This window comes from Octopus bimaculoides, chromosome 1, assembly GCF_046866305.1.
Source record: "Octopus bimaculoides isolate indiv1 chromosome 1, ASM4686630v1, whole genome shotgun sequence".
Taxonomy (NCBI): domain Eukaryota; kingdom Metazoa; phylum Mollusca; class Cephalopoda; order Octopoda; family Octopodidae; genus Octopus; species Octopus bimaculoides.
Window position 1 is genome coordinate 194,163,024 of NC_142928.1, and position 24,255 is coordinate 194,187,278.

Consider the following 24,255-nt stretch of genomic DNA (forward strand, 5'->3'; position numbering starts at 1 on the left):
CAAGTTATACAAAATATAAATACAATTTTCTGTGCAGATGTATGAAAATCCTTACAGTGTGTCCACTGTTTTGTATAAACTTCTCTACTTGTCAAATGACATCATTTTTGTGAATAACAAAATAGAAAGAACTCTGGGAGTCCGTTAGATGCCTTAACCATTTACTGACATTTTCTTTCAATAATATTACACAGTTAGGTCAGTAAGAACAGACTGAACGAAACAACAGCTGCTGAGCCAATATGTGAAGCATGAGCTTAATGTACAGTTTAACATATTATTTACTTAAGTGTTATTAATAATTCATTCCTATCACTTAGCAAATAAATTTATTGTAAGAATAGCTATTCACAAAATTAATTTTCATTTGACAAGTAGGAAAGTTCATATGGAATAGGGATCTACGGAGATTCTTAGGTATGGAAATGAATAAGTATGCAGACTCTTAACATATACATATATATATATATATATATATATATATATATGTAAGTATAAATATATATATAAGTATATACATACACACGTATATATATATATATATATATATATATATATATATATATATATATATATATATATATATATATATGAACATATAGATAAACATATATGCATAAATATGTATAATATATATAATTATATAATACATATAATGTATATATATGTTATATATATGTGTATGTGTGTATATACGTGTGAAGGTGTGTGCCTGCATGTGTACTTGTGTGTGTATGTTTACGGTCAGGATTATATCATCTATTGACTTGAAAAAAGAATATTTCTAACAAACAAATCATCATTAAAAAAAGACACAATTACAACATGTAACAACAACAGACATGATAAGATCTTCAAAGGAAAGAAAGACAGAAAGGGGGAGCAGCAAGTGTAAAGACATCTGGTAGTAAATGGTTGGGAAATTTCCGGATAAACTAGCAGTGGAAGATTGGTGCTTTTTAAAGTGCAGAATGGCATACAATATTGTGCACGGTCCAGTGATCCATGCAGTGAACAAGCTGTTAGTTTTTATGGAAGGTTAAACTTTCTATATCTAAGTGTAATCTGAATCTTATTTTTGAAATGTCCCTTTATTTGCATTAGAAATACACTAGAAAATCAGTTTTGGAGAAAAGAAATAAATAGCAAAGGTTTCTGTTTTAGGGACAAGTCTGCCATTGACCCTGTACTTAATTTTATCACCTCTGGAGGAATGAGAGGCAAAGTGACTTTGAAATCAGAATGTAAAAAGCCAGAAAAAATACTGCATAGAATTTTGTCTGACTCTTAAAGCAATTCTGCCAGCTCACAAATAATAATAATAATAATAATAATAATAACAATAATAATGATAATATGAAAACCATAATGGTTGTGCCTGTAAGAATTGGTGCACTGGTAACTGTAGGTAAAGATATAGACAAATGGTTGAAGGAGATTGGAATAGAATGTCCTGTAGATCTTCTACAGAAAGTTTGCCTCTGAGGGACGGGAAAGATTATCAAGAAGGTTTTAAGCACTTAAAAGACTATTGAAAACTTGTGGATATCTAGGGTTACAGGCAGTAACCCACTACCCACATCAATTCTACCAGGAATAAGAACTAACCTGAGTCAAATCATAAAAAGTAATAATAATAATAATAATAATAATAATAATAATAATAATAATAATAATAATAATAATAATGATAATAATAATCCTTTCTACTATAGGCACAAGACCTGAAATTTGGGGGAGGGGGCTAGTCAATTACACTGACCCCAGTGCTTGATTGGTACTTATTTCATCGACCCCGAAAGGATAAAAGGCAAAGTCGACCTCGACGGAATTTGAACTCAGAATGTAGTGATGGGCAAAATACTGTTAAGCATTTCTCTTGGTGTGCTAATGATTCTGCCAGCTCGGCACCCTAATAATAATATCAATAATAATAATAATAATAATAATAATTTCAATTTTTGGCACAAGGCCAGAAGCTTTGGGGGGAAGGGCTAAGTCGATTACATTGACCCAGTGTTCAACTGGTACATATTTTGTAGATCCTTGAAAGGATGAAAGACAAAGTCAACATCAGTGGGATTTGAACTCAGAACATAAAAATGAATGAAATGCATCAAAGCATTTTGTCTGGTGTGTTAACGATTCTGCCATCACCACCTTAATATCAATGATGATGATGATGATGATAATCATAAGAATGGTTTCAAATTTTGGCAAAAGGCCAGTAATTTCGAGGAGGAGGTGAATCGATTACATCAACCATGATGCTCAACTGATAGTTATTCTATTGATCCCGAAAAGATGAACGGCAAAGTTAACCTCGGCGGAATTTGAACCCAAAGTGTGAAGACAGACGAAATGCCACTAAGCATTTTGCCCAGTGTCCAAACAATTCTTCCAGCTCGCTACCTTAATAATAATAATAATAATAATAATAATAATAATAATAATAATAATAATAATAATAATGATAATAATAATAATTATTATTATTATTTCTATTCTATTTGGGGAAGGGGACTAGTTGATTATATTGGCCCCAGTTCATAACTGGTACTTATTTCATTGACCCCAAAAGGACGAAAGGCAAAGTTGGCCTCAGCAGAATTTGAACTCAGGGCGGTGAGCTGGCAGATAGGGTGGCGAGCTGGCAGAAATGTTAGCACGCCGGGTGAAATGTTTAGCGGTATTTCGTCTGCTGCTACGTTCTGAGTTCAAATTCCGCTGAGGTTGACTTTGCCTTTTATCCTTTCGGGGTTGATTAAATAAGTACCAGTTACGCACTGGGGTTGATATAATCGACTTAAACCGTTTGTCTGTCCTTGTTTGTCCCCTCTGTGTGTAGCCCCTCGTGGGCAGTAAAGAAATAAGAATTTGAATTCAGAACATAAGGACAGACAAAATTCCACAAAGCATTTTGCTTGGCATGTTAACAATTCTGTCGGCTTGCTACCTTAATAATAATAATAATAATAATAATAATAATGATAATAATGGTTTCAAATTTTGCCACAAGGGCAGCAGTTTTGGGGGAGGGGATGAGTCGATTACATTGCCCACAGTATTCAACTGGTACTTATTTTATTGACCCCCCCTCCCCACCCAGATGATAAAAGGTAAGGTCGACCTTGGCGGAATTTGAACTCAGAACATAGCGATGGGTGAAATACTGCTAAGCATTTCATCCAGTGTGCTAATGATTCTGCCAGCTCGCTGCCTTAATAATAATAATAATAATCCTTTCAACTATAGGCACAAGGCCTGGAATTTGTGGGGAGGGGTACAGTTGATCACATCAACACTAGTACTTGACCGGTACTTACTTTATTGACCCCGAAAGGATGAAAGGCAAAGTCAACCTTAGCGATAGTAATAATGATAATAATAATAAGAATAATTGTTTCCTGAGGCCAACAATTTTGAATGAAGTGGCTAAGTTGATACCATCAACACCAGGATTTGACTGGTACTTAAGTTTATCAACTCCAAAAGAACGAAAGGCAAAGTTGACCTCAACAGTATTTGACTTCAGAACGTAAAGAGCCAGAAAGAAATGTCACAAAATATTTTTGTTGCAGAACTCTAGAAATGCTGCCAATATAAACAAACCAGAAATGAGAAATTTAATGAAGTCTTTAGAAGAGAAATACATATTCCTTTTATCAACTGTATGGGAAGAAGATTGTTCCCCAACCACATGGTTCTGGGGCCAGTCTCACTGTGTGGAACATTCTACTATAGCCTCAGGCCAACCAAAACTTTACGAGTGGATTTAGTAGTCAGAAAACTGAAAAACTCATTGTCATTATCATCATCATCATCGTTTAATGTACGCTTTCCATGCTGGCATGGGTTGGACGGTTTGACTGAGGACTGGTGAGCCAGAGGCTGCATCAGGCTCAATCTTATCTGGAAAAGTTTCTACAGCTGGATGCCCTTCCTAACGCCAACCATTCCAAGAGTGCAGTGGGTGCTTTTATGTGCCACCGGCACAAGGGCTAGTCAGGCGGTTCTGGCAAGGACCATGCTCAAAAGGTGTTTTACATGCCACCTGCATGGACGCCAGTCTGACGGCACTGGCAACGACCATGCTCGAATGTTGCTTTTCAAGTTCCACCGGCATGGGAGTCAATCTGTGGCCCTGGCAATAATCATGCTCTGATGTATTTTTAACATTCCACTGGCATGAGTGCCAATCAGGCAGTACTGTCATTGGCCACATCAGCGATTTTGATTGTGTATATACATATACATACGTATGTGTGTGTGTGTGTGTGCACATTTGCCCCCCACCACTGCTTGACAATCGGTGTTGATATGTTTATGTCTCCATAACTTAGTGGTTTTGGCAAAAGTAACCGATACAATAAATACCAAGCCTAAAAAGAAAAAAGTACAGGGGCTGATTTATTCAACTAAAAATTCTTGAAGGTAGTGCCCCAGCATAGCCATAGTCTAATGACTAAATCAAGTAAAAGATGAAAGATATTTAGATTATCAGACTAATCAGTTTATTATTTGCATGAATCCTTAGATAAGGTTAAAAAAATAAAAAAGAAGCTGATCTATCAATAAGTAATAATTGGAGAAGACTTGTTCAACCTTTGCAAGTATGGAAAAACAGACCTTAAATGACAATGACAATGATGATGATGATGATGATATGTATTTATTTAGTTTGCAATATATTTATCAAGAGAAGGTGGTGAGCTGGCAGAAACGTAAGCACGCGGGGCAAAATGCTTAGCAGTATTTCATATGTCTTTATGTCCTGAGTTCAAATTCCGCCAAGGTCGACTTTGCCTTTCATCCTTTCTGGGTCGATAAATTAAGTACCAGTTGCATACTGGGGTTGAACTAATCGACTGGCACCCCCTGCCAAAAAATTTCAGGCTTGTGCCTAGAGTAGAAAAGAATATATTTATCAAGAGACGGGTGGTGAACTGGCAAAATCATTGGGCAAAATGCTTAGCAGAATTTTGTCTGTCTTTACATTGTGAGTTCAAATCCCACTGAGCTCAACTTTGCCTTTCATCCTTTTGGCATTGATATTGCCTAATCTATCTATTTATATCTATGCTTATTTACAGGCATACACACACACACACATCACATCATTCATACATATATTTGTTTGAAACTGAGGATTCAGTTTATCCATTTTTCTCAGTTGTATGCTCTCATCTACCCCAACAAATACAGGAGATCACGATAGTTGAAAATACACAGAAACCAAACAAAAATCATCACCTAGTGAACCTTTCTAGGACTGACCCATCCCAGTCCCATCACCCATCATCCTTACAATGCTGGACAATGAAGGATTTTACTGAACTCCTAGCCTGTGTATAACTATGTCAGAGTGGCCAAACTGTACACACTAGTAAATACACAGATGTTTACAATTAGTGGCTCCTTGCTTAGTTCTCCACAATGCCTCACACCATGAGTGCTTTTTTCAACAATGATTATTCAGAACAATCCATAACATGTGGGTGTAAGAGCTGTCATATGTTTCTTCCAGGTTTTTCTTTTATGGGGCCACTAAAGGAACACTGTTAAGGTCATCAGGAACCAATAACTCCCAGATGACACTGGGGTTATTAAGTACAATTGATGTTTTCACAAACATCAATTATAAACTTCTGCAGATGTGATGTTACTGCCAATATATACAAAGGAATTTGGAGATTTTTGTTGTTGATGTGTAGACCTGGAATGGAAAGCCATTCCAGATGTGACCACTCTGCCATTTTTCTAGGTATAGTGCCCTTTTTTCAGAAAGTAGGGTGTAATTTGTGTGAGATTTAGCTCTAGTTTCTAATAGCTCATACACTCACATAGAAGCTACCTCCTTAGTTTAATGATATCCATGCTACCAGATATTTGTGCCATATCACAACTCCCAATCACAGTATGGATCTATCAAGAGCAGAGGTCGTAGCAAATGGTATCCAGGTGGCTCATGGATTTGAAAATAGATAATTTAAGGCTTGAGTGTCTTGAAAACCATATTATTCATAATTTTGTGACACATAATAAGTATGATTAATAAAAAATGTAAGAAATAGGTTTTGATATTGTTTTGCAAAATTTAAGAATTCAAAACAGTCTTTGTGACTGTCAGTCTATCTGTCCGTTGCTCCAGACTTTTATGTTATCTGTCTGTCTCTGTTAATTTAGTCTCTTTTAACACAGTCCAGAACAAAACTGATTGGACAGATCAGTAATGACATGATCACTCAGAAAATCCAGGGGATGTTCAGATATAGTGTTATTGGCCAGGTTTTTGCTGATGTCATCAATCAATCAATGTCCTGAGCTGCTATGTCTTTTTAACTTTCCCCTTGAGGTGCCCCAGTAATTTTGCATTTGATCAGCAATATGACATGAAGTCAACGATTTTTTATGTCTCGTTTTTCAGGAACAGCTTGATGCTTTGGTGAACAGTCAATGGCATTGGAGAGATTAAGTTGTAGTTGAGAAAAAAGTTATCTGACATGAAGGTGTAGAAAGGAGTTACCTGTAGCATAATGATTTGCATTAGGTATCAAAATGTTGACACCATGACTGCTGTTCAATGCTCTGTGAACACTATAAAGGTTGTAAGATATGACATGGTCAGCTGTAATAGAGACTACGAAGCCATGGCCAGCAGGAAGGGACACAGCAGGTGTTCTATCTGTGTCCACAGGCCAGAATTCATCCACAAGTGCTTGAATAGAGCTTTAGACTCAATTCACTCAGCTGCAGGAGACTGTCGTCAATCCCTGGCTGGGGATGTTTGCTGTTGGACAGCCATATGTGTGGAAGTAGGATCTGGCTCCTTGCCATATCTCTGGCAAAAGTCAGAAGTGCAAACTATCAAATTTAGCTTTTTATGTTTGACTGTCCCTTATAAATGCATTGAAAGGGTTAACAGACATCCTACAATGAACATGTCCCTACAGCAGCAAGTAACAAAAGCAGTCGATATACAATACAGTATTGAGTGCAAATTAAATGCAGTGTATTTAAAAAAAAAAGATTCAAGTGGCTATGTGGTTAAAGCTCACATTGCAACCCATGTAGTTTCAGGATCAATCCCACTGTACAGCACCTTGGACAAGTGTCTTCTCCTACAGACCTGAGCAGACCAATACCTTGTGAGTGAATTTGGTAGATGAGAACTGTGTGGAAGCCTGTGTATGTGTGTGGATGTGTGTTTGTGTGTGTGTGTGTGTGTGTGTGTGTGTATACATGCATGTATGTACGCATCTACATCTTTGTGTTTTCCCCCACCACTGCTTGAACCCCAGTGTTAGTTTGTTTACATCCTTGCAACTTAGCAGTTGGGTAAAAATGACTAATAAAATAAGCATAGAATAAAACTTAAAAAGTAAGTTCTGGGATCAATTTGTTCAACTAAATTCTTCAAAGTAATGCCCCAGCATGGCCACAGTCTAATGGTTGAAACAAGTAAAAGATAAATGATATAGTTAGAGATAACATCGATAAGGAATAGTTTTAGCTACATCAATCTGTAGCTTTTACAATGGGTATACATATGTACACACACACACACACACACACACACACACACACACAATTTAATTGAGGATATGTTAACCCCTTAAAGGGATGGTTTTATCCAAGGAAATACTGGTTCAATACCTAGTATTGTTGGGGAATGAAGTTCCCTTCAAACAATAGGTATATATTAAGCATATAGTTTATATTCAGTTTAAAGATAGAAAATGGAGATAAGGAAGTTAGCAATTATTTATTATTAACAAATTGGTCGTCTTTGCTTCTTACAGCCATTTCAATTAATACTCAATAATTTAATTACAAATTTGTACATTAAATTTGCATTTATGTAACATGAGCATAATTTGATCAGAGCTCGCAAAAGATGTACCTTGGGATGTTATATGTGGACCTATCAATTCATTTCAGCAGAGTCACCGTACATCTTTTTTTCTCTCATGAAATTATGCTCATGTCACATAAACGCAAATTTAATGTACAAATTTGGAATTAAATTATTGAGTATTAATTGAAACGGCTGGAAGAAGCGAAGCTGACCAATCTGTTAATAATAAATAATTATCAACTTCCTTATCTCCATTTTCTTTTCTTCTCTTAATCATATATATATATGTATGTATGTATATATATATATATATATATATATATATATATATATATATATATATATATATATATATATATATTGACACAGACATGAGTGTGTGAGGAAGATACTTCCTTCTCAGCCATGTGATTTCAGGTTCAGTCCCACTGCTTGGCATAATGGGCAGGTATTTTCTACTATAGTCTTGGACTGACCATGGCCTTTTGTAGGTGCTATGAAGCAACTATAATTCCTTTCTAGTCATACCCAAAGACTTTGAGTGATGATGTATTTATTATCATGTAATAGCAAAACTCGCTGGCTTCCATTACTTCAGGATGTCAATGCACAGAGATATCTTAAAATTAATCATAGTGAAATGTTTGTTAAAACAATGAATTCATCATTTATAATTTCATGATTTAGTGTAGGTTCCCTGACGCACCTCCTTCTACAGTGATCATTGATTAAGAGGATATTTGAAAATTCTAGATATAGGCTTGTATATATCATGCAGTAAAGACCTTTATATATACATGCACACATACATTCATACATACACACATGCATACATACACATACATACAAACAAACATGCATACACACACACACATACATACACATGCATACATACATATGTACATACATACATACATGCATGCATACATACATACATACATACATACATACATACATACTCTTGTGTATTGCATAGTTTATTCATATTATATCTAAAAGTAAATCTTTAAATTTATGTAGTAAATGTAATTCTATGGAAAGAAAGTCCCTGCATGGTTACTACTGGTCGAAAATTATTCTGGAATATTAACATTTCAATATTATTTCATATTATATATTATGAAATATTTCTGTAATTAAAAAACAGAATTCTGCAGACAGAACTATATTAGAATAGAATAAATGTAGTATTCCATAAATACTTCTTTGTATATTATTTCTACCACAAAGATTCCAAGTCCTAAATAACAGGAAATATAATATTGAGATTCTGACCAGGGCATGAGATTATTCACAAGAATAAAATTTAAACTGATTTAAACACTTCCATTGTAAGAAACAACACAGCAGACTTCTTCAGCCTTGTTTCACAGAAGAAAACTTAGTTATAGTCAGAACATGCAAGAAGCAAAACTGCAATCATAGTGGTTGAACCACTCAACAAAAAAAGAAAAAGAAAATTAAAAAGGTTAAGTATGAGAGTATTTAAAAAAAATAATTAATAACCGACTGAAAATATTTGCATCATGGTTGTTATTTTGTTATTTAAGGCTTGATTTCTGAAGTTAACAAATATTTCCTTAAAGGTTTAAAGTAGCTTAACTGCAAAACTAGGGATCCTGGTTTGTGCTTTGACTGGTCAGCCATAAGTTTTAGGTTTTAAACCAGTGAAGTGAGAGTATCTTAGATATTTCATGTAATGAAAGTAAAAGGCAAGACCCAACATTGGCAGATGTTGGGTGCAGTGAGGAATTAGGAATAATAGATGAAGTCAAACTCAAACTCACCTTGGTTCTTAATGACCCTGAGGTAAGTGATATAAGAAACTAAGGAGATATACTGTACTTGGTTACAATTTCTTGTTGCAAATATTTCAATTATGTCACTAATAACTCTGGGAAATGCTTGAAGATTACTGATTCTCATTACCTTTCCTCTATAAACTTAAAACGCTGGGCCTATATTTCATAACCAAAGTACATAGAATCAATAGTTCTATATACATTTGCAAGGGCCTTGAAAGTAGCCAGCATGAAGTTAGAGTAAATGTTGTCATGATAAGCAACAATAGCATTTCATGTCTGGAACCAATTAAAGTCCCTGTATCTTTGTAATTTAACTGGAAAGGTCTGTTTTGGGATCTGTTTTCATAGAGTAGATCAGTCTATGTTTGCAGTGATTATATTTAGGTATTCTTCAGTTTCATCCAATGCTTTAACTGAGAAGAAATATGTCAGTATTCCACCATGGGTTGAAACATTGCATTTGGAGTTTTTGTCTGGTCATTAATCTCTCACACAGAAAGAAGCCTTAATTAAAATATCTAATCAATGTCATCCAAGTTACTCTGAAGATTCATGTCTTTTATCATCATCATCATCATCATCATCATCATCATCGTTTAATGTCCGCTTTCCATGCTAGCATGGGTTGGACGATTTGACTGAGGACTGGTGAACCAGATGGCTGCACCAGGCTCCAATCTGATCTGGCAGGGTTTCTACAGCTGGATGCCCTTCCTAATGCCAACCACTCCGAGAGTGTAGTGGGTGCTTTTACATGCTTCCGGCATGAGGGCCAGTCTCGCGGTACTGGTATCGACAATGCTTGAATGGTGCTTTTTACGTGCCACCTGCACAGGAGCCAGTCCAGCGGCACTGGCAACGACCTCATGCGAATGATTTTCTAACGTGCCAGTAAGGCAAATTAGGAGATGACTGGAAGTCCATAAGAGAGGTCTGTTGGAGTGTTTGAAATATTAGTTAACTCTTAATTATCTTATTCATTCTTAACTAATGTTAATGAGTGAAGGAAGAGTGAAAGAATCTCGTTAAAACAACTTTAGTACTTTTGCTCTAAAGCTACATTTTCTATCTGTTAAGAGGTTTCATGAGTCACAGGTGGAGATTATGTAAAAGATATCAAACCAATAAATAAATAAATACACAAACACACGTACACACACACACAAATAACAACACTGACACACAGAGGAATTATGACAATCCAACCACATATTATTAAATAGGAGAGTTACAACATGAATTAATTGTGAAAATAGTATCACCTGGATGTTATACCCTTATGACTTAGTAATATTTTGTATTCACTGACAACAACATCACTTAACTTAAGCATGGCATTTACCTGCAGAAGCTCGCCCGTTGTCAAAGAGATGACAGAATGCTTCTAAGTAAGTCAGTCACATAGGATCAAGCTATCCAAGCCATATAATATATATATATATATATATATATATATATATATATATATATATATATGAGTGTGTGTGTGTATATATATACATATATATATATACATATATATATATATATCTACTTCAAGTGTAGGGTATTCCATTAAGTGGTTGCTATAAATATCAATCAACTGGTCCAAACTAAGATATTTTCAGAATCAGACAAAATTCAGGGGAGAACTAGTTGACACCTCCTGGTTTCAGACTGCTATCACACGTGGAATAAAGAGACAGGCTTCCAAAAGTTCTAATTACAAGATGATTAATCGGAGTCCTTCCATGAAAGAATATTGGTCAGATGTCTTTGATGGGGTCACTCTGTAAGCTCTATTTAACGCATATAGTCCCATCCCTTTGGAGAAAAATGGTGCATGGTTAGAAGTATTGAAAATAGAAGTTAGTACAAAGTTACAAGATTGTGTGAAGTGTTAGGAGGAACTACGGAGACAGAAACAGATATGTAAATGAATGATGTTTCATGGATATGCATTGCTAGGCAAAGGAATGACAACTGATGTGTGTGTGTGTGGTTGCAGACATTTGTAATGGTTAGCTGATAATGTGTAGAGATGTTAAGAACTGGTAATTTGGTTATGCTTATTAACATGGATAAGTGTGTATATATAAATCGATGTGTGTGCATGCATGTACTTATGTATATATCGTCATCGTTGTCGTCGTTGTTTAACGTCCGTTTTCCGTGCTGGCATGGGTTGGATGGTTTGACTGAGGTCTGGAAAGCCAGAAGGCTGCACCAAGCTCAATCTGATCTGGCAATGTTTCTACAGCTAGATGCCCTTCCTAACACCAACCACTCTGAGAGTGTAGTGGGTGCTTTTTATGTGCCACCGGCACTGGAGCCAGTCAGGCAGTCCTGGCATTGATCATGTTTGGATTGTGCTTTTTACATGCCACCAGCACAGGAGCCAGTCAGAGGGTACTGGCATCAACCACGTTCAGATGGTGCTTTTTAAATGTCACTGGCATGGGAGCCAGTCAGGCGGACCTGGCATTGACCACGTTCGGATGGTGCTTTTAATGTACCACCAGCTCAGAAGGCAGTCAGGGGCACTGGCATCAACCACGTTTGGATGGTGCATTTTACATGCCACTGAAACAGGAGCCAGTCAGGGGGCACCGGCCGCAGCTATGATTTTGGTTTTACTTGTATGTTGTTATTCAGTTTTATTTCATGATTTCTTGCAAATAGAGAAAGAGCCAGTTTCTAATGTAGCTCCAAGGCTCTTTTGTTGGAATTTCAACATCAACTGTGCATTTTTGTCTGTATATTTGCAGATTTGTGTGTTTTGTTTCATGTATGTCTTCTCATACATATACTTGCGTATCTGGACATGTTCATATATACCTAAGTGATAAACTTGTGGAAAGTTTTACAAATTTTTATAGTTTCAGTGATAGTTTGGATCTGTAGTCTTCAAATCAGCTTTCTCCTTTCTGATTTTGAGAAGCCTAATTTCTCAAGATTGGTATTTAGGCAGCGTGTTACATATCCCAGTGCCCCAATAATTACTGGTATAAATCTGAACCTGTCATCTGAATAGAGTAACTGCAGATTTCTCAATAGTTCAGCATAGGTGTTCTCTTTCTCACTGCTCTTCAGCTTTATGTTAACATCCACTGGGCAGCTAATTTCCACAACTATGTATGTATGTATGTATGTATGTATGTATGTATGTATGTATGTATGTATGTATGTATGTATGTATGTGTGTGTGTGTGTGTGTGTGTATTTATATATGTACAACTGTGCAACTGAATGAATAGGTGTATATACATATGGCCAAGTATGAGAGTGAACTTATAATAAGAATTATATGAAAGAAAAGTTTGAAATGAGCAAAAAGGATGAAATAAATTTAATGAATTTAACTGCAGCAAATTTATATACACATTCCTCTCACTCACTCTGTGAGTGTATGTATGCATGTATATGAATGTGTGTGCCTGTTGGTATACATACATATATATTTATATATATATATATATATATATATATATATATATATATACTCTTACTCTCTCTCTTTTACTCTGTATATATATATATATATATATATATATATATCTACACACACGTATATTCAATACAATTTATTGCAACTGTATTTTTCAATGTGTTTATTGTACGTGTGGTGTGTGTGTGTGTGTGCATCTCATCATCATCCATGCCTACCACCAACCTCACACATTTATATATATATATATATATATATGGAGAGAGAGAGAGAAAGAGGGAGATATAGAAAAAGAGGGAGAGATAGAGAAAGAGAGAGAGAAAGCAATATATATATATATACATACACATACACACATATATATATAAACACACACACACACACACACACATACACACACTTATACATACACATTCACAGATATATATTAGCTATTCCTTTTAAGTGTGCAGGCACTGATTCTACATGACAGTTCCAGGTACCAAACAGCAGCTCGATCTCTCTCAAACTATGATTTTACATTTTAAAAAAACAAAGGACATGTTGGAAAATGTAGTTCTAGATATACAAAAAGACAGGATGGTCATGGTAGGAATTCATTTGATTGCAGATCTGGGACTAAAAACAACAATAACAACAAAAGCAATTGATAAATGGCAAAGTTCTAGTGACTACCACTCTGAGCTAGGAAGATAGCAAGCTAATGAGGCAGCCAATATGTGGTTATTTGGCCAGCTAGAAATAGCAGTAAAATCTCTATATAATCACACCCTACATTTTTAAATAATGAAGGATGTGTTAGATAATGTAAAAACAATGACGCGTACATACACACATACAAAAACATAAATACACTCTCTAACATACAAACATACTCACACTTAGATATTATTCATTAAATATTTAATGAAAGGATTTTAATGGAAATTTTAAAGTATTTTTTGAGATACTCAAGACTGATATCTTAGAAATGTTGTAATTAAGCTAATAACGATGAATAGTTCTGAACTTTTCAAATGATTAAATTAATAATTGTTTTAAATTTTGGCACAAGGCTAGCAATTTGAGGGGTGGGGTCAAGTCAATTACATCAACCCCAGTACTTGACTGGTACTTTATTTTACCAACCCTGAAAGGATGAAAGGCAAAGTTGGCTTTGACAGGATTTGAACTCAGAATGTAAAGAGCTGGAGGGAATGCTACTAAGCATTTTTCTGATGTTCTAATGATTCTGCCAGCTCATTCCCTTGATGGTTAAATTAATAATAAATAACAAAGTAGTATTGTTAAGGTTTCTCTATCAGCTCAACCATCTAGAATACAAGAATATATTATATAATGGAGGAAAGCTTCAGGCAATATCATTTTTAATATAATAGGTGAATTATACAAGTTACAGAGTTTAAGATGGTAGCAATTATCAGCATTTTAGATAATTTAGAGTTAGATCTTAAAACAGATCAGATGATTTAATAATATCTTTGTCTCCTTCGCCTTTATATCTTTGGTACAGATTGTCATTGTTTGGAAGCAATCAGATTTGCAACAGAAGGACAATTCCAAGTATGACAAAGTGCATATTTCAGACTTTAACCTTGCTTATCCTTTTAGACTTTAACCTTTTGCTCTCCTCAAAAATCTTTTGCATTAAAGTCTTACATCTTTACTCCTTGACATATGTGAGTATATTTTGACTCGAAGAGTGTAACTTGGCAAAAAAGTAACATTGCAACATTAAATCTTTACGTTATATATTTTATATAAGATTTTAAAATGTTTTACAACCAGTATCTTGAGCAACATCATAAATAATATTCCTCATTTAGAAAAAATAATAATTCCAGATGACGTTAATGGTTGGGTTAGTTGTAATTATATACTAGGACTAAAATGTTATAGGCAAAGAGGGCATGTGGAAGTGCAATGCAGATGGCATAATTCTACTTGGAACTAGTGCAGAACATGACCAGGAAGTCACCAACACAAATTTTACACAAAACAACCACCATAAGACATTGTAGTACCAAACATTATCTCATCAGTGGTCATAAGGCTATGTTATAGGTTGTAACTGTACTGGAAACAATTTGAATATCACAAAGGTCTATGTCGATGACTGCTGGGTAAATCATTGGTCTGTATTAAAGCTTAACTCTGAGCAGAAACACAGGAACCACAAGCAGATGCATCACAAACATATGTTTCAACCTTCAAAGGGAACAGTTTACAAACATTGACAGAGCATCTTTGAAGCTCACCCTATTCCAGAAAAGGTACATGAGGACTGGGATCATTTCAATCTGCAACCTCTGAGCTCTGCAAAGAAACAATTGGCTTTACAAACATGAAACACCAGGAATGTCTTCATTAATCTCCTTCAAGGAAAGATCACTTCTATCATTAATAAATACATTAAAAAATACTGGCAAATAGACAAAATACCCTCCAGTAATAAGAAAACCTAATCTGATTTCATTAACAAAACCAACACTCAGGATATAAAACTCAGAATTTCTTCAAATATATTAAACCATTTTACGAACCAATTTATAGAGGTCAGAGTCCAAAATGATCAAAGAAAGAAACAAAATATTCAAAGCTACAGAAACTAACAATTCCTGGTGTGTAAGCACCAAACAAGATTGTGATTTTAATAAGATTATCATCCAAGTTTCAATAACTCAGAGACTCAAGACAGAAGTTAATGTTTTGAAAATTTGGCTTTAAGAAAATTGATACCCTCTATTCAACAAATAATAATAAAAATTTACAAGCTGATTCTTACAAACTTAGAGATGTCTTAGTTTGCTTATTATTTTTACACACTGTTTTTTTAATGTTATTACAAACATGAGACATATTCCAAACCTAGAAGTCAACCATTTTCTACAACAGAAGTGGAGAAAACCACTCTTGCATGTTCAAATATAAAGTTACTCTCTAATAAAATCTCTAAAAAAACCCCAATGAGAAAGAAAGTAAACAGTTTAAGCTTTATGGAGCCTTATAGCAAAAAACAGTAATTGTATTTCAGTTACATCCCTAAAGCATTGTACAGATACAGCTTCGTTAATTTTTCTTGCAGAAATGTGCCCTCACAAGCTCTTATGCATTTGCAATTTGATCCCAATATTGAAAATGTTATTCAGCCCTGATCAACAAAAGAGAGAAATCAATTAGATTGAGGAAGTTAAATGGTCTTGCCCTGATGTCGAAATCCAAATGAGTATTTTTTTTTTTTACTATAATCTCTATCAGAAGATCTACATCAGCTTCACTGTACATTGAGCCATCACAGGAAAAAAACAGACATAATCTTTATAGGAGAAATACCAAGAAGAAAATCTATTCCATTATATAAATTTTATTTAACAAATGTTGTGACACCTTCTGAAACCTTTTATAAGTTTGGTTACTCAGAGAAATATTTTTAAAATCCTGTTTAAAGTGAATAGTCCTGTACTATAAGAATTGACACAATGACTGAGATACAATAACACGTTTGACACCTTTGTTGAAAAAAGTAATTAACCAGGATTAAACAAGGTTACGTCATTACTCCAGGTCTAATCTCTATTTTACTATGTACAATTTTCCCCATGATCTCAGCTTATTTCCTTTTTAGAACTAAGAGAAGCACCTTAAATCAAAATCATGTAAAAACACCATCAGTTGTAGTTGAAGAAACATAATATGTTGTTGGTTTTATAGTTGTCTGTGAAAACTCTGCTGTAAATTTATTGTTTTTGGTTCTATTGTAGAAATAGATACAAACATTGTGGTAGCTACCATCCAAGTACAAAACAAATGTTTCAGTAAGTAATACCATATTTGATTTAGTTACCTTGGTAGATAAATTCCTTAAAATATTGATGCATAAATTCAATAGAAGGATTATCTTGGAAAATTAATGATCAGGAAACAACAACCAAAACGAGGATTACTATATATGAAACAGCTGTGAAGAAACTGAGACTGTGTATTGCAAAAACTATAAAAAAATGAACTTGAAAGTTCTTACCAAAGAAAGATCTTAAATGGATAAAGAGTTACCAATTTTGGTGAGATTGAAATTAGGCTAACATCATCAAACCCCAAAATATAATAGTGGTAGTGGTAGAGGTTGTCATTGTCTTAATGATGGACAATATTAGACTGCAAAAATACATCTTTTATTTCCATCTACAAATATACCTGAGAATGACTCCAAGAAATGATCTCAATATCAACTCAAATCCTACCTCATGAAGTAAAACATAGGCAGGGACAGCCACAAGAACATGATAAATATTTAGGGATTTGTATAGAGATGAGAAAACATCCAGTATTTTGTGATTGAATTCAAAAACCTTCCATTTGCTAAGATGTTAAGAATAGCTGACAATGAAACAATAAAAGCTTACATCTGACCCTCGTGACAAAACGTACAAGTCCCATAAAAATTGAACTTATTCATTCATCTAAAGATACATAAAGATTTGACATCATATCAAGAGGATATCTTATCAAATATAACCTACTAGATATCATTACATCTTAGAGGATATCTTATACAATAACCAAGTAAATATACAATATAACATAGTAGATATTTTACACAGCAACAACAAGGGATTCCATGATAAAATATTCAATACAAGAATAATTTCTAATATGATCAGGAAGGTGATGTGAGTACCATTGATAATACCATTGGTTATCAAGGAGTTTAGTATAGTAAGAAGGATATGGGGGAGGTAGGCTGCAGGTAACTCCATTGGGCAGACATTCTTTGTATGAAATACTTTAATGGAATGTTTAGAGACATAGACATACTAGTGTGAGTTGCAATGAGGAGAGCAGCAGGTGCATTGGATAGGTTGAAGCAGAGGATGAATGTAGCTGAGACTAGTGCAGTAGTGAGAGCAGAGAAGGAGACATTGCAAATTGAAGGGTTAAATAAAAAAAAAAAGATTTATCAAATGTATCATTTAGTTTCAGTGATCAATGAAGGTTAATGACATTGGTATGCGAAGAGTACACCAGAGGGAGAATATTAGGAACTTGTAGAACGTGAAGACCTGCATAAAGCAGAAGTATTTCTTGGTTCTAATAAAAGAAAAAATCAAGATGTCTAAACCCTCTAGCATTCAGATTACTCAGTCAAATGCAATGCTTATTCATTCAAATTGTTTTTAATTAATCATACATTATTTTGTAACTTTGAAATTTTACTGAGATGTTTGCTTATTTTTTTGTTTATTTTTAGAACAACATTGTTCGGTAAGTGTGAAAAGCTGGATCTGGTTAGTTTGAACATAAGACAGATAAAATATTTAGACTGGATACTAGCTGGTTTAAATGCTAAAGGGTTAATGAATGACTAAATAATTTAGTGTCAAACATGTAGAAGTTCTTGAGGTTAGAAGCTTGGTTAAAGCTATTTCCCTTCACACACACAGCTTATACTCTTAGGTACAGTGTGAAGGTGACAACGGCTCCTCTTTAATAATTGCAAGGACACAAGTTTATCAAGAATATGTTTCTAAAAGCACATCCATTTCACCTGACCCGATAAAAAAAAACTGTGAAAGGGACATTAAGGTTTGAGCTAAGTGAATTCAGTAAAAAAAAATTTCATAATCTTGTCAGATAATACTGCATCATAATTCTTTACAGTTTCAAGACACAATCTCATGGATGCTCTGGGATGCATCATCAGTGATGTTTCTGGGGTCTCATGGGGCTTTGTCTTTCAGCATCAGACTCCATTACCCACTTAACCCAGCTAGGGCTGATCAAGTCACAGCTTGCATCCCAAGAATACTGTACCAGAATGATGTGCTATAATACAGTATCATAATACTGTACAAAGGAAATTCTGACTATGCAAACTTATGATTAAAAGCATTTCAGCCATGACCATCCCATCTTTTTAGGTGTGTACCTAGCTAATGTGTCCTTCATTTTTTAGACAGTGTAATGTAATTTGAGGAAAATCTGGCTGCTTTTCCTAGCAAGTTGAGTGACCATGAAGTTCCCTAACTAGTTTGAGGGTGTTAATGTGGATGGTGACTGTAGGGTGTAAGTATGGGTTGCAATTGTTGGAAGTGGTTGTGGGTAGTGCATGGGGAAGTGATTGTGAGAAGTGACTGTCAGTATTGGTTGTGGGAAGTAATTGCAGGTAGTGGTTGTGGGTATTGATTGCAGGTATTAGTTGTGGGAAGTGGTTGTGGGTATGGGTAGTGGGAAGTGTGTGAGGAACTCCAACCCTCCTCCTATACTATCTCGGAAGGATCTAAACCTTAACAAACGTTCCTATCATCTTTCACATTCTAATTTACATCGTCTTCCTTTATCCTTTACTTGTTTCAGTCGTTGGTCTGTGGCCATGTTGGGGCACTGCCTTGTGAACTCTGTTAACATAAAATTGATTTATTGATTTCTTAGAGTGGATCAGGCCACAAATATATAGGGGGTAGGTGGGAAGAGTTCTGACATTGATAGTACCAGTACATAACTGGTATTGGTACTTTCTTCACTGAACTGGGCGAAATGATATTCAATGTCACCTTTGATTTGAACCTAACCCCAGAAAGTGAAGACACAGAACTGTATGCTGTAAGGAATTTGATCCAGTGCTCTACAGTTTCTGCTGTTCCACCATATCTAAGAGAATATTGAGCCATCATTGAGCAAAGCTGTCATCGATTTTTCTCATTACTTTAGTTTTAAAATACAGGTAACTTTCCAACAGAGCACTGTTTCACAAGTTACCATCATCATCTTTCAACATCCATTTTCCATGCTGGCATGGCTGGAATGGTTTGATCAGAGCTGGAAAGCTGGAGAGCTGCACCAGACTCTAGTCATCTGTTTTAGTTTGGTTTCTATGGCTGGATGCCCTTCCTAATGCCAACCATCTCACAGAGTGGACTGGCTACATTTTATGCATCACTGACACAGGTGCTTTTTATGTGGCACTGGCACAGGCATTTTTCACATGGCACATGTACTTTTTACATGGTACCAGCACAGATGCTTTTAATGTGGCACTAGCACCACATAAAAAATTTCATATATATATATTTCATATTTAGAATCATTAAAAGTTAATGGTAACTAAGGATGTCTCAGCCTAAAACTAAACTCTGTACTTAGCAAAATAAATAACAAACATTGTTTAAATCTCATTTCATTTTTGAAGAAAGGAAATAACTTCCATGCAAAATTGAAAGTATTGCATTCTTCTGTTAAACAATAACTGATGTAAACATAATTACTTTTAGAACCAAAGTGTTACATACAAAGCCTTGCAAACAGTAATCATCCTCTCAAAGTTGCCTGTTGCTCAAGATTGGCAAAATCTCACAAGTTTCATGTATATTTATTTAATTAATTATACCTGATATTGTTAACTAACGAACATTAGCACTGCTGGTTACTGGTTTCTAATGGACCAATCTCAGAGAGGATGATAAGCGAGTATCTCTAACTCAATACAGGAAAAATATATTAAGGGACTTTATTCATAAAGCACCAGTTTTTTTCAGTTTTGTCGTCTATGCTTGTACCTTTTGATGATATACATCAGTAAAAGTTATACATACATACAAGTGTCTTCTACTATGGCGCCAAACCAACTGATACCTTGGCAGTAGCATGTGTGAGACAGAAACTGTACAACGATTGTTGTAATGCGTATTATATATCATCATCATCATCGTTTTAGTGTTTACTTTTCCATGCTTGTATGGGGTGAACTGAGTTTAATGAGGCAGATTTTCTGTCTGGATGCTCTTCCTGTTGTCAACCCTCATCTGTTTCCAAGAGCAAAGTAATATTTGCCTATGGCCAAACATATTTTCACAGACTATTGGAAATGAGAGACGCACACACACACACACACACATACACACACACGCACACACACACACACGTACACACACACATGTACACACGTACACACACACATGCATGCACACGTTAGGCTTTCTTCAGTTTTCATCAAGTAAATCCGTTCACAAGTCATTAGTCTGTCTGGAGCTATGGTAGAAGATACTTGCCCAAAGTGCCATTCAGTATGTTGGGAAGCAAACTTCTTAACCACAAAGCCATACCAGCACCTGTAACATATATATACATGGACACACACACACACACATAGACACATGGACACACATTTGTGTGTGCTGTGTGCAAATGCATGTTGTGATATTTCACTTGTTACCAAATGGTGCTGATGCTTCCGTTTGTTGTGGACCTTTTAATCAGTCACTCGGCCCTTTTTCGGCCCTTTCAAAGACATGTGTGATAACAATCCCTTTCTTGAAAAATAGGTGAGGGTTGGCAACAGGAAGAGGATTATCTGGCCATACAACCCTGCCTCAAAATCAATTACTATCCATGATATTCAAACATGGAAAAATGTATGTTAAACAAAGGATTGACTCATCATCATCATGGTTTAGCGTCTGTTTCCCATGCTGGCATGGGTTAGAGAGTTTGACTGGAACTGGTAAGCTGGAGAGCTGTGCCAGGCTCTGGTTTGTTTTGGCTTGGCTTCTACGGCTGGATGCCCTTCCTAACACCAACCCCTCCACAGAATGTAGAGTGTGCCTTTTACACATCACCAGCACTGCTATGACTATGATTTCACTTGGTTTGACAAGTCTTCTCAAACACAGTAAATCACCAAAGTTACTGAAGAAAATATGGAATACTTCAGGAACCGACATGTTACCCTTGTGCAGGGCCATGTTAATCTTCTGTGTTCTAATTTTAAAATATGTACAGCTGAAGATATATATATATATATCATCATAATCCTTATCCACACAACGGATTGACAGAATTTACTTCTTCTGGACTCCACTGACAAGGTATTGGCTAATATGAGCCTAAAGTAGAAAATGAATGCCCATGATGTGGGATCAAACTCATATCCAACTTGTTGCAAAACAAAACTTCTTACCTACACAATTATGCCCACAGATAGAATCTACCCCTGAACAAACTTGAAGTTGACTGGGGCAGAATTTGAACTCGTAACACTGAGGGACACAAGTAAATACTGTATGGTATTTAGTCTAACACTACAATGCCACTTTCTCTTCAAAAAACAGTTATGGACCAAGTAATGGGTAATTTGGAATTTGAAGAATAAAATAAAATAAATTGTAATAAATTATTATATTTATGCAGATCTTATATCAAAAGTTTCAGTGTGTGATAACTACATGGATAAAAAGCAAGGATGGAGAAGCTGTTTGCAAAGTGTTACAATTGATGGAGTTAGTAAAAGCCTACAAGTTAGCTGAGAAATGATGAGATCATGAAAGGGAAATTTTCTCTAATGTTACATACATACTACAATTACTTTATATATATATATATATATATATATATATATATATATATATATATATATATATATATATATATATATGTATGTATGTATGTATGTATGTTTTTTATATAGGTTTTAAATGAAGGAGTATTTCAGATTTTGCCTGCAAAAGAATCAAGGAATTAAAAGTAAGAGAATAATATCTAGCTATTATCAATAGATGGGATAGTATATATGTAGTTAAATTAATTGCATTAAGTGAATGTCTTAACATTTAAATTAATACAATAAATAGTGTTGAAGTTGTAAATATGTAACAATGATTTCTTAATTGAAAGACATCAGGGTATGTGTCTATATATATATATACTTATATGCATATAAAAGAATAATCTGCTTCTTTAATCTTTTCCTAGGTAATTATTAGTGGAAGTCATTAGAGTTAAAACATATAACTAAGAAATTAAGATCATACATACTTTAAATAGCAGATTTATTAAGGAGCCTTTAGAAATTCTCTTTCCACTTAAACTGTGGATTTACCATGGTACCTATTCACACACACTGGAACTAAATACATTCCTATTAAATTTCTTCATGTAAATTCATCTCAGTGCTTTAGTGAGTTCACATATATATATATATATATATATATATATGACTTTACCCTTAATAAATTTAACTATTTCTGAAGATTTTCATCTTTATCCTGGCCTTTAATCTTTCTCAGATATAGATTATAAACTCTTATATTCTTGTTCCCCACCCCAACCAGCTCACAAAAATATTTGTATTTTAAAGTATAAAAAAATAATATTAATATCTCTTATTAATTAACTTCTGAAGTTAATGAAGGCTATCATATCACTAAACTATTTTCCGAAAAACATTTCAAGCAAACAGGATGGACCTACCTTACTGGGTTTATCCATCTTGCCAGACTTACTAGTTCAGTAGGCCCAACCCTTTTCATGCCCCATGTACCTTTAGAAAATGTGCGATTAATTTTCACCCTCACTCTAATAATATCACAGTTGAAGATAGAAAAGTCAATTTTCTAATGACCAATTTTTTTTTTTTTGTGATAATTGAACCACTTACTTCGCAGAACAGATATTTTGAAGAGTTATTTTTCATTTTTCTATCTTTTTTAGTCAGGAAGGAGGGCAGTGCTTACAGTCCTTTACAGGGCACCTGAGGCTAGTGAAAAGGAAAGAGGGAGAGAAGAAGAGAGGTATCCGCAAACCAAAATGCCCGCACCTGAGTAGACTCTGTTAAAGGCATCCAAAGTGCCAGGTGATAGTATAAGCCAGTCTACTACTTAAGTAGATCATGACAGGATTTGAACTCCAGATGCAAAGAGCTGGAACATATACAGGCAACTCATTCAAGTTGATGGTCTTTCAGTTCTGCCAATCCACTGTATTAAGTTGGTACTTTTTTTTTTATTGACCCTCAAAAGAATCAAAAACAAAGTTTCCTGCAGTAGGATTTAAACTTAGACAGCAGAGGGTCAGAACAAAGACCATAAGGCATTCTGTCCAGTGCTCTAACGACTTTGCCAATTTGCCACCTTAAAGTTAATAATTATATTATGAAAAGCAATTTGAAAAGCCAACTCATATTCCAAGAAATGTGGAGACCCCAGGTCAGGAAACCCAGAACTAGATCTGGAACTCACTCACTCTATATGTATATTGTGATTGTTTTGCTCCCAGGTCAATCTTGACATGATCAAAGATGTTCCAGTTGTTATAATCTCATCTTGTGTTTGTTTATTTTTTCATACATATTATCTACCTTATCATCTGTCTTTATGTGTTAAAGATGACAGATT

At 34.9% G+C, this 24,255-nt stretch overlaps 1 protein-coding gene and 1 pseudogene across 50 annotated transcripts in view; both read right to left on the reverse strand.

Annotated features, from left to right (window-relative positions):
- The window catches only part of LOC106871616 (E3 ubiquitin-protein ligase TRIM45), a 253,827-nt gene that overhangs the window by 38,598 nt on the left and 190,974 nt on the right, over nt 1–24,255 (reverse strand). For 13 of the 50 annotated variants that reach the window (XR_016244668.1, XR_016244685.1, XR_016244667.1 and 10 more), the window contains one exon: nt 15,349–15,406. The exons of the other annotated variants lie outside the window; for them this stretch is intronic. Coding sequence is in view for 7 of the 13 variants with exons in the window: in XM_089364837.1 (XP_089220963.1) it covers nt 15,381–15,406 (26 nt within the window). In the remaining 6 variants the exon portion in view is untranslated. The remainder of the gene's footprint in view (nt 1–15,348; nt 15,407–24,255) is intronic. 50 annotated transcript variants of the gene reach the window in all.
- On the reverse strand, nt 21,778–21,877 carry LOC128250144 (U6 spliceosomal RNA; annotated as a pseudogene).